The sequence below is a fragment of the Melanaphis sacchari genome, unplaced genomic scaffold (genome assembly GCF_002803265.2).
Source record: "Melanaphis sacchari strain LSU unplaced genomic scaffold, SCAv2.0 Contig12_pilon_pilon, whole genome shotgun sequence".
NCBI classification, from domain to species: domain Eukaryota; kingdom Metazoa; phylum Arthropoda; class Insecta; order Hemiptera; family Aphididae; genus Melanaphis; species Melanaphis sacchari.
The window spans coordinates 2,705,922-2,725,682 of record NW_020270527.1 but is presented as its reverse complement, the minus strand read 5'-3'; the positions used below and the strand labels follow the sequence as shown (position 1 = coordinate 2,725,682).

Below are 19,761 nucleotides of genomic sequence, written 5' to 3'. Positions count from 1 at the left end.
TATTGCAATATTTATTTATACCTTAGATGGAAAAAATGCTTCATTTTTATATAAGTATTAAAAATTTAATTTACAATTAATTTATTTTATTTTTTTATTATTATTTATCGAGGCTAAAAAAAATATGATATCTCTAAATTTATCGTACCTATCTAATATCTATATATAGGTAATGATTTTCATTCAAAATATAATAAATTATTTTCTACTTATTTAGTTATTTTTTTATAAAACTTTATACATTTCATTATAGTAAAAGTAAAAGTGAAAATGCTATTCATAAAATAATTTTTGCCTTTTGAAGAGTAAACAGAAACGGTAGCTTGTGATGAGATTAATATTAATGGATGAAACTATTGTTATAAGCAGTAAGATTTATATGATTAAGAAACATAAAAGGTTACATACATATTTTAAAGGTGATGAAATGTATATACTTGTTCATTACATTTTAAACTTATTACTTATTAGTTATTACAAATTAACTACAATATTATACCTATAAAGAGCAAGACAAATATTTAGTTTTGATTTTATTATTCGTTATTCCTAACAAAATAAAATATAATGAATATCCTTTTTGTATTTGTATTTTAGTGCATTTTCAAAGAAGTATTTTAAATAAAAATTTATGAATTCATTTACGTATATTATACAATAAGACTTATGGATATTGTTTGATTTTTGTGATACCAAAACAATTTAAATATAAAAACACAAACGATTGTTGCCAAAGATCATTGGTTATAAAATCAAATAAAAAAATTTTAATACAAAGAGTATATAATTAAAATTATTTTTAAGTGTTGCTTGTAGTTTTTTAGATTTTTATGAGAATTATAAATATTGTTATACGATGGCAGAGATAAAAAAAAAATTAGCTGTATTATAAAATATTAGGTAAAGATAAAAAATATAATTCATAACATTTCTTCTATTTTCTATTCAATTGGTGAGACATAGTATTTTCTTCATTACATACTTAAAAAATGATAAAATTAAAAAATACATACCTGTTGTAAAATCTTGTGCATAAAACCTTTATATTGATTAGGTTTTCAGCTGTTGGGAATAGATGTTAAGAAAAAAATTCAATTTTAATCCAAATATTCTTGGCTATATTATTAATTATTTATTTTTTATATTCATACACAATTATAACATAATTATTTAATATATATTTATATAAATATGTAGTATGTATATATTATTTATGTCAATTACTTATCATTATGTGCGAAAATCATGCTCGTTTTTAATTTATAATAAAAACTGCCCTAAATTATATTTGGACCATAAATATGTTATTTTTGCACAACTACTATAATTAATATTATAAAAATTAATCTAAAATACAAACAATAAAAATATTAAGTATAATTCATATCAAATTTTACCATTAAAAGGAGTCAGGAACTTGTTTTTCTACATTGCAACAAAATATAAATATATATTTTAAACGCACACATTGAAACAATATTGTTTTTTTAACTTGATATTTTTGGAGATATTCTATTGTTTTTGAATTGATTTACAACTTAAAGCAAGCATATTTATATTTTATTAGCTTTTCATCATAACATACACTGCCATAAATAATTAACACATACATGATATGCATAATTGTAAACAATGGGCTGTAAATATTATTTTATAAACAATGATCTAGAAATATTAAAAATTGTACATGTATAATATTATTTCTATATTGTTTTTTGATTTACACATTTCTTTATATTTAAAAAAATCGATCAAAGTAAATAATAGTAGCTATACTATATTCAAAACCTTCACCATAACATATTTTTATGAAATAACTATAATAATATAATATAAATTAATGTTTTACAATAATATTCAATAATAACAACATATTTTTCCTATTTTATTAAAATTAAACCTAATGCCTTTTGTTTTGTAATTAATTGACAGTTAATAAAAGGCTTAAACAAAAATGTATACACGATCATAAGTTATATATGTTATATAATATGTATATGTATATATATAAATGTGTATATCATGTAAATAATTGACAACTAGAAGGAAAAATGCATGCCCAAACGGTTAAATGCATGATTTTATAAGGTTACATATTATTTTGATATAAGTTTACAACGTAACGAAAGGTTGTATTTGAACGGGTCACGTTTTGTATATAAATTTAAAAATACTATTTCATTATTGGATAATAAAATACTTTTTATGTACAAGTTAAAAAAAAAGTTAAGATTTATAATATCGGCTACATCACTAACATGATACTATTAAAACGAAACGATTCTAAACTTTATATGTATAAGTATAGTAATTTAATTCATATCATTGGACGATCGTAAATGGAGGAATAATTAAATGTTATCAAACATTAATTTCAACATTTTATTTAGAATATGTCTATGGAGTTTAAGACCAATGTTAGTTAACGTTTCATAAATGATATAGATTATTATAAGTAATGGTTGTATAGTAATGTTTTTAATAAAATGAATTTAAAAATAAAAAAAAAAAAAATGGAAAACTGTGTTATTTTAATTGGATGCTTATAAATATGACAAACAAGCGTAGCAGCAGTCAGCTGGACTAAAAATACAATTTATTACGACATTTTTATAACGAAACAAAAGTCAGTATCTTTTTTTTTGTCGTAAATATCGATAAATCTCCGTTAGAAACCGTTACGATCCCATAACACAAATTTCCATATTATTAATTAATTACCCATCACTTCCGACCGATAATAATAATTATTAATATTATTGTTGTTGTTAATTTTAAGTTGATTTACGATTTAATAGTTTCTTCGGTCAATGATTTTACAGAATATGTAGTATTATACAAAAATGCGAGGTCAAGTTTAAATCAAAACATATTTTAATTTTTGTATATTTATTGTGCGCCATCCAGTAGAACAATCACAGACGATTTTATATCCATCGGTGCCGATCGTGCCACGCTATAGTGTAATGTTGTTCCGGTTCGGGTGACCAGCAATTGTCCGACAGCCAACAGCCGACTATAACGGTGGCCATACCGATCAACAAAGCTAGTATTATGTACAGCTCGGCTTTGCCTGAAATATAATTTTTCGAATGTCATCATAAAAGTAAAATAAGAGTGTAAAAAACAAATTTTAAGTCGTATTTTTTCCTGAATTTTTTAACTGCTGTGCATAAATGTTTTAAAATATATTCCTGTAGATATAAAATAATATATACAGAACTAAGTATACGAACATCCAATTTTTTTTCCTTTAATAATGAATTCATGAAATCGAATAAAAATAAAAATAACCAACTATGAATTTTTAAAATTTATAAGTATACTTATGGAAGCCTTGTTTTGAATTATTTAGATTCATTATGCCATTTAAGGAGTGCCCAATGATAATATAAAGTACGTATTTTCAAAATAAAACAAACTCTTCTTATTGTAAGTAATAAATTGTTAAAGACAAAAAAAAGCTTAATCACATCCAAAGTAAAATTGTATAAGGTGTTGTTTTTGAATAAATAATGTCAAAAAAAAAGTTTGAAAAATAGGGGTTGACATACTCGGTGAATAGCTCTATAAATAGGCAGTAAATATGAATTAGAACATATTTTTAGTACTCACTAGGGGGCTAAATAAATGACTGCGAAGCCATCAACTACAGTAAATAAACGATAAATAATCATGCGTTGAACATATCATCTATATAGGAATTTGTCTTAAGACTTTATAAAACAAATATCCGGTGATACTGAGCAACAGAAAATAATCTAATTGACATGTCACGCTTAACAGCTACCAATAAAACAGAGTATATTATAAATTCAGAAATCAATACCAAAAACGATAAACGTATTTATACCGATATTGTACTCGTATATTAAAACTATCAAAAGAATCAAAATCTAAAACCCAACATCAAAATAACATAATAAGGGTCCCCAGCACTGATTAAAAATTTAAAAAACAGTATACATAAATGTAAATAATATGTATATTTTTTACCATACAATAATGTTCATCTACATATTATATTATAGTTATCGCGTTTTTCCATTTCCTGTTTTTTCCTTGGCATTTTTGTTTATTATTATTTGTTTTTTAAACAGCCCTCGTAATAAAACGTTTTCATTGGGGACGATATAAACACAATGCTTAGTTTAATATTTAAAACATGAGGATAGAGTGGACGATTCTTGCATTAGAGAAACGAATCATATGGCTACAAGTACAATATATATAATATATATATATATATATACGCAATAGAAAACCATGTTATTTTCATCACACTCACGCGCGAACACTTTTATTACCTACGCCCGTTTATAATGTGGCGTGGCGGAGTATATATTTCGAGAAACTCACTCAGAGCATGGTCACCAGGGAATACCATGTGGTTCCTCTCTTTTTTTTCTTTATATTTTTATACAAACTTAATCTCGAGAGAAATTGACAACGAGCGTGTTTAAAAATACAGAACGTTTTCTAGTACCTAAATCGTCTATAGGACCGAAGGGTTTTTATAGGTCTTGTGATCAAAACTATACATGAAGTATGTGTTATATAAGTGTAAGTCATGTAAGTGTATATGCTCATGGTGACAACCTTGTAACGTGTGTATAGTAATAATAATAATAATAATAAAATGAACAAGCAAATTATTATTATTATTATTATTATATTGTATAATGACACGAGAGAAACCGTTGCATGGATGCGACGGAGTAGAATATTTAATAGACAAAAAAAGTTGTTATACCGTTATTAAAATTCATCGAATTTGACAATAAAAATATGAAGTTAAAAAAATCATTTATTATTAAAACCAGTAAGTGAAATTGGTACTAGTCACGAGAGAAAAGAGAAAAGAGTAAATATTTCTTGTTTTTTTTTTTTTTTTAGATTATTCCTTCACGTCTAATTTTTAATTTTTCTACACTAAAAAATATATCGTAATTACAATAAAAACAAATATATATATAATTGCAATAAATTTTTCTGTAGAACCAGACATAAAGACCTAATTCAGTCTCTCAGCTATTTAATTTTCAACTCAAGTAAATAATATCTTAGAAAATCAACTTTACATTTATAAAATATCTTCTTGGACCTCCTTTATTTTAATTTTTTTTAAAATGACTTACAATCTGTTACAATTATGTTCAAATAATATATATAAATTTATATTTCTGCCGTTAAACATTTATGAATAACACATTTTTTATGGATTATAAATTGAACAATAGTATTATGATGCATAAATATTTATTTTTTTAGTATTATAATACTTGTGTTGATATGTGTTACGATGTTGTCCCTGTTATTACCATTCAATATAAAATTATTATATTCCATAACGTAATGTTTTCAGTTTACCTTTCTAATGTCACCAATAAATTGTATCATATTGATGAATTATTATGATAAATTTCAGTACCTTTCTCTAAAATCGACTGGTTTTGACACCGCATATAGATCATCTGGCCGATCGGAATGTATAAAGACAATAAAAAAATATAATTAATTATTACAATATTACCTATAATAACCACACAATCTTTATTAAACTTCAATGGTGGCGCTAAGATCTTATACCTAGTAAGGACAACTTAAAGACTGTATTTTACTACAAGGCCAAATATACGTATTTACTATACTAACTACAATGAAGTATGAAATATTTGCTACATACTTCCTGTCACACTCCCCGTATTTAGAGCAGGAATACATTAATTCATTTATATAAAAGGTTTCAAAAAAATTATCATCACTTTAGATCTTCTCTATACCTACCATAAAAATTAAGCTATATCAATGCTTTCTATTCCATTGCACCTAATTAATTCACGATATCATATTTAAACCATAATATACATATACACATAAACATATATTTTGTATGATTCAAAATAATATTTCATAATAGTTGTATTTAATTTAATAACATTATATTTATATACTTTTAACTATCTACCTACATAATAAAATAAAATAATATTTGAATAATTACAAATTATGTTTCATATTGTTTATTATAAGTTATAAGTTTGAACATGTTTACTTAAATGGAGTAACTAAAATTATATATTGAAATATATATTTAATTTATTTTAATGTTATCTTCCTAATTTTATGTTCTTAACTAACAAATGATAACATTAACAATTGCATCAACTATTACATAGATCATTTAAGATATTACTTATAGTATTTAAATATTATGTATTTATATTTTGTCCTCGTACGCGTATTAATAAAAGAGAATAAAGAATATTTAATAGTAACTAGGCTTTGATGTAAATTTCAAATTGGGCCAGTGGACGGACTAGAGATTTCCATAGAAGAAAATATTCGCTCGTATTTGTCCTTATTGGCTCTGCCACTTTATTAAAGGCTATTGATAAATGGAAATAATATTCATCGATTTGCAACACTTCTTTCATTAGATCTACATAAGCTGACTCCTCAAGAGAATCATGTGACCCACAGTTTATTTTTTAATTACTGTGTAGAACGTATTTTAAACATCAATTAATGTCATAATGTTATATATTATATATATTTATTTGTATGTTTCAATATTTATCCAAATTTTCATTTTTTATTATACTATTATAGTTATTTAAAACATTTTAAAATTAATTTAATGAATACAAATAATAATTTTTTTTTAAATATGTTTTTCAGAAATTTCATCTTTAAGAAATTATAAACATTTTTTTTTCTTAAAATGAAACATAATTAAACAAAATTATTTAGAATATTTATTTTGAAGAAACTAAATAATTTAAGCAAGGGCGAAAAACAAAAAAAGAAGAAAATACCGGTTGAAGGAATTTTGAATATATTGTTTAGTCAGTTGAAGAAAATGTAAAATGTTTACATGCTTTGTTATTTTGGATTCATTTACAAATATATTGAAACGTCGATTTAAAGATTTCTCCAATATTGTTAACAAATTTAAAGTATTGAACCCACATCAAATATAAGTATAAATCTTGTTTTAAATAAATAATTGTCGACATTTTATGAATTTGACATTGATGAAATAGACACGGAAGTGAATTAGTGAATTATCATTTATTTTCTGGCTTACAATCAAGTTTACATGAAAAATGAACTTCTACAAATAAATGAAGTGTTAAATTTCCTGATATCTCAAAATATCCTTTCTTCTTATCAAAATGTTTGCATATTGTATAAATTATTTTATACATAACCAGTAAGTAGGGCAACTGCAAAAAAAAGTTTTAGCTAACTTAAACTTCTAAAGACTTACTTCGTTTGACGACGACTGAAGAACAGCTATAAGAGTTAGCAATATTAAGTATTAAAAGCACCATAGCTTAAACTATTGGTTTTAATGAAGTGAGAAAACAAAATTTTTTAGAGGAAAAAACATAGATTGTGATATAATATCACTTATATTTTTACTGTATCTATACTAATATATTTTAAAACAAATTGTTAAATTGTTAAAATTGAAAATACAAGATGTGCAGTCTACAATTTTTTTTAAATAATTGCTATTTTTTTATTTTATCATCAGATTATGTCGATCATGACAATATGTCATTTTTTTCTGATGATATTAATTAGAATTAAGATTTATAAGCATTGTACATATATTTATTTTGCAAATTATGATTATTGATTTAGTTTGAAATATCCACAGATTACATCATTATTAATTTCAGGTTATTATATTTTACATACTTTTGCATATTTTGAATAAAATGTATATCATTATAGAATTTTAGTGATAAACACATAAAATACACGTTTTATGATATATTTTATTCATGGTAGTTAGTAAAAGAAGAAATTTACTAATACTTAAACGATATGGAACTTAGTTGGTTGTTATATCATATTATGCTAATAATTTTCATTTTATAAAATTAGTACTTTTGCCTTAAACGAAAACACTGCAAAATTTATAATAAATGTGATACCTTTATTTTAAAATAAAAATTATTTAACTTACTTATATAAAAATTAATTTTAGCTTTATTATTCATTCTATTCCAAAACTATAAAATACGTCATTTCCATTTGATGAAAGTCTAAAAATTATTAAAACTATCAAAATCAAACTTAGCTAAAACAAAGGAAAAAACTCTAGAAAAGGTAAAAAAAAATTCTTAAGCATTTTAGAAAAATTCGAGGACGGACAAAATTTTATGCTTAAAATACGTAATACTTTAAATAAAAGTACCTAATTCAAATGAAGATTTTCATTAGGTATAATATAACTAATTCCTGGTGAAATTTTAGAATGTAAAAACGCAAAATTTTTTATTAAGTTTTTCTATTTTTTTATGATATTTTTAATAAATCAAATGCATTACTATTTTCTATTGCATATATATCCTAGCCTTGTAATAATAATAATAACAAAGTGACATTAACAATAATTTCACTAAAACTGATCAGTGAGATAGTTCAAATTATGTCAGTAATTTGTCAATTTACTAATAATTTATTAAAATTATTTATTATAAATTCTTAATATTAACTTTGCTGTTTTTATATTAAATTTTTGTTAATTATTCATTGTTATCATAATACTATGAACGCAAACTATATATTTATATGACATATAAACATATTCTTAGTACATAACTCCTCATTTATTTTTATCTATTATTTTGTCTACATGTAGAAATACATTTTACCTTGATTCTTAATTTAGGTGTGGGTGTTTGTTTATAATATAAATTATCATAGAATCTAGTGCGTCAAGGTGTTCTGGTTTCCAAGATTTAAATATGCTCAAGAAATAAAATTAAAATAAATATTTAAGATTAAGATAAAACCCATATTTACTGATAACTGCTAGTATATATTTTTGAATTTGTAGATTTTAGAGAATAATATTGATAAATTCTAGAAAAATACAGAATAATTTGGTCAAATTGGTAGAAAATTAAAATAATTATTATACTTCGGACTTTTACAAGCGAGATGTTATATAAACCTCAGGATAAACAATATTATTCTATTATGGTAAAAGTCTAAACTATATTTCAAAATAATCATTTCATAACATTTTTCAATCGACCATTATAATTTTGTTTTAATGATACGAAATAATTTAAATGCTCGTTTTTGTTGAGATAAAATATCTTTTTTTTTGTATAATTTTAAGTTTATTATTTAAGCTATTTTATTAAGAAATAAATATAATTAGTTTATTTTTTATTTTGTGCAAAGACAATTTAATAGGAAAATAATATGTATCTTTTAGAGCAACTGATGTTTTATAAATATTTTTAGACAGAGTAATTTAATCATTTATATATTATAGTATATAATACATAGCTGCATATTTAAAGAGTTTATGAAGAACTTTGAGTAAGAAATTGAATTTTTATTACTATTCTCATTATTATGCTATAGTTGACAAAATGTATATTTAAGTCTTGAGCCATTTTAATATATGCCAAAAGCAACATTTTGACAAATATGTCGTCTGTTCCTGAACATGATGGATTATCTAATCGCGTCATTTTAATGATTTTGATGGATAATTGTGCACATTAACCTTTCATAAACTATAACCGCAATATTATCACCTTTAATATTAATCAAACGTATTAAATGTGCATCGTTTTGATGTCAGTGAATATTGATATTCTATTGGTTAAAATAATTATAAAACTTGACTTAATCACCTTATGAACAGAATAATAAGTAATAACATTAAACCACAAACTGTAATATTTTTCGTAAATTATATTATGCGAATTTTTTTGAATAATATGGATATAATAATTCTAAGAATAATTTTAATATTATATTATAATGTTATGCAAATTAATGTATGTTTTCGAACAGAATAATTTAAAAATAAATTTATAATTTTTCAATTCTAGTAAAAAAATACATATATATAATATACAAATACATATGAATATGTTGATGTAATATTCATATTCTATATTTTTATGAATTAATTAAAGTTTATTTATATACATAATCCAGATTTTAGAACGTATCATTTTATTTTATTCATACAATTTTGTTTAAATGAAAAAGGTATATTACGTACTAAAACCATGGGCCGGGTGGTCTATTTGCTATGTTTATATAAATTTATATTTTTTTTTATTTGACAACCATTTATAACAGTTCCTTTATTTTTATACATTCTCTGCATTTTACTCTTTCTTGTCTGATATGTCTACATAGTCTTTTACATTTATTAATCTAGTATAGTAACAAAATGCAACATTAGAAGAAAAAAGTTCTTATAAAAACAAAAAAAAATGCGAAAAGGTAAACGTCAAAATGATTGTACTACATAACCTATCTCAAAAAAGTTTTTGTGTAAAATACATTCAAACTATCCATTAACAAATAAAATGTGTTAAATTCCTAAATTTATTTCTCACTTCTTGTGTGCTTCTAATAAAGTCAATTCACACGTGGAAAAAAACAATAAAATAATTTTGAATGTACGCGTGATGTACGCGAAATCCTTTTAGTTTGTTTTTTTGCTGCTTGTAAAGTTTAAACGAAAACCAGCCAACCAGAAACAGGTCGTGCACGAAATGCACCACCTATGCTCAAGTTTTTGAATAATAAAAGCATTGCGTGTACATTGAATATGCGTGTATACGTAATGGAAATAGTTAGAGGAGGTGGTGAATCTATATTAAACGCGCAGAACGTATAAATCCGGATGGTATTTAATAATTATAATAATAATAATAATAGTGATAATAACATAGTCGTTTGAACCTTTACCTTTAGGTTTATACGGTTTTGATATCTTTCGTGTCCACAAACAATCCACACAGCAGCTGGTGATCATTCGCTTTATTATACAATGATGATAGGTACGCGTAATAATATTATTATACCAAGTGGGACAGCATGACAATATATCATCAAGTTAGCTCGTGGAAGGATGTGCACTATGCATCGTAAAATTGTTTAATACTATGGCGCTAAATCCAGTGGTGAGTAGGAGGCTTAAGTGGGGAAATTTAAGACGTGCAAATATAATACAATGATATAATTGCACATATTTTTCATGATTAAAATTCTAAATTCAATTAAAATATTGTCATAAATCATTTCATATAGTTTCTACTATTGGATATTTTAAATATTATTTTTTTAATATATCAATTAACAATTATTTCGCTATTGTAAATTATATACGTTTGAAAAAAAAATTTTCAGATCTGTCAAATCAAGAATAATTATTCATATTCTTTAAATGTTTGCATAGAAATGTTTAAATAAGTATATAGACGTGTATTATATTTGTTATACAATCTTTTAATTTCATAATATAAGATTACTTATTGGTTATTTGTACCTTATAGAATAGTGTCTTAGTAAATATTTACATAAGGTAATATTTTTAATTGTGAGATCTATGGTACACCAAATCCGACCAAACATCACAAAATAAGATTCTTCAATACATCGTAGCAATTTTGTAAAATTTCACCTTAACTCCGTACAAAATATTTTTTGAACACCGTAAATTTGCACACAATACATGTTAAACAGATTCACAAAATATTTTTATCGGTGATACCCAAGAGCGTAAATCGTCAATTTTTTTTCAATTGCCCAAAAACACAAAAATAAATTTTATTACTTGATAATATAATACAATTCATTGCATTATAAGTTTCAGTTTAAAATTTGACGTTTATAATATTTAGTTCTCAAATACGCGGGTATACGAGTATTTCTTTTTTTAGTGTTTTTGTGTTTCAAAAACAACAATGATCGAGTTCAGTTGAAGTTGATTGTTATTGTATCATATTTTATTGTAACATATAACGATAGCGGTCGAAAATCATTTATGATAACTAAACAGTATATAGAGTACAAACTTACATTAATAAGATTTTTGATAATTTAGTAGCTTTAAAACTGTATATATTATAATATAACTTTATCATTAGTCGTTTTATTTTTAATTAAAGCATGTTGGAAATCCAAGTGAAATATTTTAAATTGTATACCAAATATATCCACTTAAATCGGTTGGTGTCGAGAGGCGTGCTCAATTAATAATAACTATAATTCTAATGAAATATAATTTATTTTTGTAAAATTTACTTCGCTTATGGGCTCCAGCCATTTTTATTCATGCGGTACTACGTATGGTACTTCAGTTTCAATTACTTTTCCCTAAAGAAACTATATAAGCAGCACCAGTCTTAGGGAAGGGAGGGCACGCGGTGCGACTGCACCGAGTCCCATGCTTGTGGGGGGAGGGGGGAACACAAATTATTTAATACGGACACCACTTTAATATATAAATAAACAAAATAATATTGTCTCAGTAGAACGTGAATTATATATATTAGCTATACAGTTACACGCATGCATTTGTAAAATTGTTTTATCGTCATTGACGATCGATGACGGTAAGTCCCTAAGAAAAAAAAAATAAATATAAATATTTATAAATAATTTATTTATTTATTTATATGGGGCCCCACAAAAATCTGCACTGGGCTCCGAAAACCAGCGGGCTGGCACTGTATACAAGTAAATTGTACCTTGGACATAGTCATTTAAATTTGTGGCTCCTAAAAGAAAGGCACTGTTGGTAGTTTCCACTACTCAGTATCTGAAAAATAATTGGCTACAACTACTCACAAGTCAATAAGATTTGTTGGTTTTATGGGAATTTTATCACCGATGATCAGTTATATAATATCGTTAATAATATTCTATAAAATATAAATATTATTAAAATTTAATAACAGAAAGTATATAAACATGTGATGTATTTATATTAATATTATTGATTATTTTCTAAACTCTCCAAATATTAACTGTTTTATTAGTGGATGTACAAGATGACGATGAGTTTTAATTTTTATACTAACATAATTGTCTTAATTCTACAAGAACGCTAAGTTTTTTCGTTTAATATAAAATAATTAAAATTAAAGGGAAAAGGCAACATTTACATTTTAATATCTTGTAACAGCCCGAAAACAAATAGGTAATAATTTAAATATATTTTTTCACGTTTTTAATTTGTCTTGATTTTAATATTATATAGCAAACATTGTTGATTTAAAAAAAGTAATATTTTAATATTAAATATTATTTGTATTAGAATTTATAATTGCTTATAAATTTAAATATTATTGAATTATTTAAGTTCCTGCTATTTATTCTGCCTGTATTATATGTACCATTGATATATATTTATATACACAAGAAGAATATTTAAATTTGTATTAAATTAAATTTATTGCTTTTTTTATTGCTCGAAATTACTTTGTATTTTGTGAAATATCAAATTTATTTAGAAAAATAGCTTACCCCTATAGACATCAGTACCTATAATTGATATGTATTATTTAGGTATAGTATCACGATCAATGATTGTAAATTTAATATATTTTGCCACCATTTTACAAGTTTTATAACTCATTAAAAAATTATGATTTAAATTTATCATACTGATTAAATTCTACTTTGAATTGACCACTGTATAAGATCCTGCTATTTTTTAATTAATAGGGATTATCAATGCAAGTTTTTTGGGAATTAGTGTACAATCGACAACTTACGGTAAGTTTCTTGCATACTTATACTCGTATAATATTCGTATAGACGTTTCGTATGAATAAATTACTATAATACATAATATTATATACTTTACATCAACAGGATGGATCGCCGTGGTTTAGTGAATTGAACGAGAAAACTGGAAAATACGGTCAGCCATTCTCTGTATAATACAAGTATATATAATGTTATAATATTATCTTTCCGGTTGAATTTAATCGGCGTACGTGAACATTCAGACAACAGTAATATAAAATTAATAAGTCAAGCCGGCGCTCATATTCCATTATTAACATAAAATAAGAATATAGGTATCATGTTATTCATGTTAAATATTATAATATTATCGTGTATTGACTCGTCTCATAAAATTGGTGATAAATATAATACGTATTTAATTTATTCTGGTGATTCATCAAGCATACACACTCCCTGTTTTCTTCAATATTGCAGCTATTCAAAATCTGATTCTTAGAACCTTTAAATATACTTTTAGTTTAAAGCCATGTTTTAAAATTCTTGGGATTTTTTCTTCGACTTAAGGCGATAAAAACTTCTGGTTTTGTTTTGTTTTTTTTTTTTTTTAATGATAATGGTTTTGGAATATATTACTATATGAAAGTTATGATGCATTGCATATTTAAATAGGTAGTTCAAATTAATTATTAAAAAACAATATTTAAGTATAATAAATTCTATAATGACTCAATAAAACATTAAACTAATATTATATTTCTGTAAATAAACTAAATAATTAACACTAAAATAAGTGATCATTAAAAAAAAAAAACCAGAAGTTTGTGTTTCTTCAGGACACTGTTTAAGTAGTTCAACATTTTTTCGAAAATTTAAAAATATAGTCTTTAAGTACAATATTTTAACATTCCAAAAATCATAATTTAAATTAAATCGTTATTAAATAGAAAAATATATTGTTGAGCACGTTCGATGATTCGTTCTGCATATTAATTTAATATTATAAAGCAGTTAAGCTTTATATAATAATAATAATATAATCGTCTTTTTCAAAGGGTTTGGTTTGTATATATATTTAAAGTACACGATTTAAGTAGTTTCCAAATGCAAAACACTCACGTACTATACACAAATATTAATATTTCAACTAGTTAATAATAAGTATAATAATATTATGCATATTAATAATCGTATATATGTTATAATATAGCAGCGAAGTGTGTTGTGCCAGTAGTTATATATAATATATTTACACGTGTGTATATCCGGGTGCGAGGTGAGCGGCTTATATATATATATTATACTATTATAAATAAATATGCGAACCTATTGCATACATGTATAATATAATATGCGTGTTTCCGTTCAGTTCTTGTTTTATTCACAGCCTTCGCCCCTCAATTTTTTATTCATAGCTGACATCAATGAACGCTACCACTGTACCTTTAGAGTTGTCCAGTTCCATTACTAGCCGTTATTCACCGTGTGCCGTTGAGTGAAACACACATTATTTATTTATTTTATATATATTTGTAAAGTCGATACACTCCAAGACGAAAATTACGGAGAATAAAGTAATCATAACTTAATAAATTTAATAACAAAATAGTATATAGGTAGATATATATATTAGAGACATGTTAGCTAAAATATAGTTTGATGATAGATATAGAGTATATTCCGTCGTACATTCTATGATTACAATAATTACATTCATAATATAGCCAAAAAATGTAACGAGATAAACAATTTCGATTTATTTGATATGAAAAATTTGTATTATTTAAACCTTTGTTTTCAGCGGTTTAATGTATATTGTATATATATATATATATATTATATCATGTGATTTGCATTTTAAGGATCTAGCTTCTTTTATTATGTTTTACTTTGACTTAAATTACTAACTAACTTGGCTAATACTTACTCTTGTTTTGTACTATATTATTTTAATAATGATTTTATTCGTTTTAAGATACGATTGTATTACCTTATTGTACTTGAATCCTTGCGGGTGTTTTCATTATAAATAAATTTGAAAAAAATTATTTGTCAGAAGTTATTCACTGTTTTACATTTCATTTTGTAAAGCATAGAACTTTTAAAGCTCTTTTGGACCTTTATTTAAGTAAGTGGTAATTATGCAAAAAGGCTAAAGAGAAATAAATTCTGGCATTTGTTTATATCGATGACATAATTACCCGTTATTGCTGAGATCCATTAAGAAATTAATATTAATTGAAAATAGGTGAATGCTATATGATATTTCATACTTGACACATATTTAGAGTTATATGCAAATATTCGGGACCTGTTAAATGAATTAAGTTCCTACATAAATATAATCGTTGCGATAATATTATGTTATAGGTACAAGAGGATACACCGAGCATGCTCTTACGTTAGGTATTTAAGAAAAAAAAGAGGGTTTATATGTTTTGTGAATCACTCTATCTAAAAGAAACCTACTATTATAAACTAAATAAAGCCCTATATTATATTGATGTAACACATATTTGTTTCTACAAACTCACCAAGAGGCTGATCACTGCTTTTCCAAATGGAACTGTACACCGTGCCTGGATCCGTTCGCCGCCATTCCCCCCGCCAACCCCGTCGAGGTATTGCGCTGTTATTATTGTTGATATTGTTATTGTTATTGCCAATATTTGAGTCCAGAGGCGATCCAGCTTGTGGTTGACTTGGCTGTCCTGTTTGTGGTCTACAATTGCCATCTGCCAATAAGTACAAACACGACGTTATATCATATCACAATTAGAAAAAAATGACAAAATAATAAGAAATATAAATGGTTAAATAAATAATGTAAGTAAATATATTATAAAAGTAGTTAGTAGTTATATCTATTTTCTTTTGTGAAATTCTGTTTTAATTTCGATATAATATATGAATCGTACAATTTATATTTTGGTTAGCTAGGAATGTTGTTTATAATTTTATTAAGTATCGATTACGATAATGAACATTTCTTCTTTTGAATTCTACCATAATAAATAAATTTTGATATAAATGATAAAGTTTTCTAATATTTAAATGTATATCAGCATAGATTATGATTAGGACCATAATTCTTTATTTGTAATATGCTCCATTGGTGTAAGAGGTATACAACTAAAAAATTGAGCTGATTTTTAATGTATTGAGATCAATTTATGTTTATATATATTATAATGTGTACGATCCAATAAACAGTAATAACATTATTTAAATTAATTACTAGCTATATTACCCGTCGCTTCCGGGTTAACAGTAAAAAAATAAGATTGTTGAATAATTATATACATATATATATGAACAATGCATATATACTTATAATAATACAACAATAATAATGTTTAAGAAAAACATAAAATGGAAATTAATTGAAGTTCTTAAGTTTAAATTAACTTTATAAATGTACGCATAATATATTTATATGGAAAAACTGGAATATTTCACCCAACACAAATAAATTGACATTTAAATGAAAATTTGAATGTATTTGTGTATTATTATTATAGAATTTCTTTAAAAACTATATTAATTTAATTTAATTTTTTTTTGTATTTTTAATTTTTCAAAAGATTTAATTATAAACATGGCTACATAAAGTTGACCACGACTAAATACAAGTTGGGGCAAATACACCCTACTCCATCCAACTTTTGTCTCTGTGCATCGTTTATTGTCATAGCAAAAACAATTCTTATTGAAAATTGAAGCCTAGTAAGTGAAAAGAGAATATTTGAATAACCCATATTTATTATGAGTTTTTCCAACGGCGCAACAGTAGACGATAATATAGTTATCTTTGTGGAGGGTCATGATTTCGTACGTCACGCCAGCCTTCTTTTTAAAAATATGGAAATTATATTATTCTATCATTTTGTACGTCATTTTACGATACGAATTTTTACGAAATGGCACTGAATTTGTACAACTAAAGCGTCTAAGATATATCAAAAACTCTTCAGGGGGTTAGCCTGACGTCACACCAGCCCTCCATTTAAGAATATGAAATTTTTTTTACCAATCTTTTTTTATCTTTTATGTTTGATATAATAATATGTATAATTATATAAACATCCTATGACATATATTTTCATCTATGGCTAATATATATACTCTCTGGCAAATATAGTTTCGCATCTATAGAAAATATATACACTATTAAATAGTGTGACATCGTATTTATGCGAAGCAGGTTTTTCTGCAGTTGCTGTATTGAAATCAAAATATCGATCAAAACTTAATATTGAAAAAGAAATGCGTGTGACTGTCACAACATTGTTACCTAATTTTGAAGAATTATTAAACAGAAAACAAGCACATTGTTCGCATTAAGTTTAAATATTAATACGTATTGTATTTTGTAATACTTTAAATTGAAGTTTAATAATATTTACTGTTAACTTATATTTTCATAAAAATAAAAGTGTTTGTATATTTAAATACTATAAATTTGTAATTTAATTTTTTATGGGAGGCGCAATTATTTTTTTTAATTTTTAGGGTGGCGTGAACTTAAAAAGTTTGGGAATCGCTGCACTATTTGACTATTTGGCATATGTATAAACTCTATGGGAAATAAATAAATTCATTGGCATTTATATTTGTAAGAATGCATACATACTATATGGTATATAATACGGCACAAACAATACACATACTAAAATGGCCGTTCTCACGGCCAAAATATGATTGAATAAATAAACAAGTGATAGGCAAAAAAACACGGTTGGTATCTGGCGACTCGACGAACGATATCACGTTCACTCGTCAAACAGGTCGGTCAAATTCAATAGGACGTATACAAATGTCGGTCAAACTGTATAAATACGGGTACACTGACAGACCAAAAGATGACACAATCTCTACACTTCAAGCCATTAAGTCTTGCATTACTGCACACATACAACGGACAGAAGTAAAGGAGAAACTACCGAAGTGACCTACGAGCCACCACAAACATCGAGCTGCTGAATCAACGAAACGATCACGGAATATTGGGATTACGGCGAAACCAGACCAGTCATCGCATCCAAACAACGACTGACACTAGTGCGGCGGCCAACAAGCGACAAGCGATCATTTCTACCCCTAGTCCGACACCGTTCGGTCCGTAACCCGAACATCAGCAAATCTTCGTGACTCCTGACGAACGCCTTCGACGTTACGATCAACAGCTCCATGACCCCGGTTTGATCACCGGCAATATGTGCTATAGACACATCGTCTCATTACGAGAACGACAACCCGACCAACGAACGTCGACGGCAGTTGCGAGATATTTCCGCCGAGCCGTGCGACACAAGGACACTCACAGCGAGCTCCGGAATCAGTCACCAAGAAAGAGACGAGCCCTGCCAAACCGGAAAGTGACAAATAAATTAGTCGCCCTAAGCGCGCCTGCCTAGCCATGCTTACCCGGACAGACCCACGAACGAACGCCACTTGCTTGAGCGGGCCGGACATGGCAATCCTTACTTCCACCCTTAATTGTACAAAACGACAAACATTCCTAAATTGTAAAATGGTCTCGAACTTATAGTCCGTTTGTACGGTCTCGGATCCGTAAACCATTTCCCTAATTTGTAATTATACTTTAATTTTATACAGAAATAAACCGTGTCTGATTACCTAAAGTCATCTGCGTTACATTTCTACACAGAACGGTGACGCGTCTCGGCGTGTACCGTTACATACAGTATACACTCTATGGCATATATTACATATATATATATTCATGAAAAGTATATACAATCTTTGGAATATAGATTAGCATCTATAGCTAATATATGTACTATTTGGGAAATACATACACTCTTCGACATAATATATTAACATACACGGATAAAATTTAAACTCTTTGGAAAATTAAAAAAATTGTCTATATAATAAGCTCTATGGGATATACGCAAGATCACCAGAAAATATAAAAAATATTTAGGAATTATATAATCTTTTAGGAAAATAAAAACTATTCAAAAATTATATAACTCTTTAGAAAGTATAAAAATGAATTGAGAATTATATAAATCCTTTGAAAAATATAAAATCGAATTGCGAATTCTATAATCTCTTTAAAAATATAAAATCTGATAAGAAATTAAATAAAAATTGATTGGGAATTATATAAGCTCTTTGGAAATATAAAAATTGATTGAGATTTTATATAATTATATAATCTTTGGAAAATTAAAAATTGATTAGAAGTATCTAAGCTCT

The 19,761-nt window shown here is 25.6% G+C and overlaps 1 protein-coding gene across 1 annotated transcript in view; it reads right to left on the bottom strand.

The window, feature by feature from the left end:
* Positions 1 to 1,949: 1,949 nt before the first annotated feature.
* The window catches only part of LOC112591208, a 62,742-nt gene continuing 44,930 nt past the window's right edge, over positions 1,950 to 19,761 (bottom strand). The window contains exons 3-4 of the mRNA XM_025334953.1: positions 16,068 to 16,268; positions 1,950 to 3,073 (exon numbers count right to left, since the gene is read on the bottom strand). Of these exons, the coding sequence (XP_025190738.1) occupies positions 2,928 to 3,073; positions 16,068 to 16,268 (347 nt within the window). The 3' untranslated portion in view covers positions 1,950 to 2,927. The remainder of the gene's footprint in view (positions 3,074 to 16,067; positions 16,269 to 19,761) is intronic.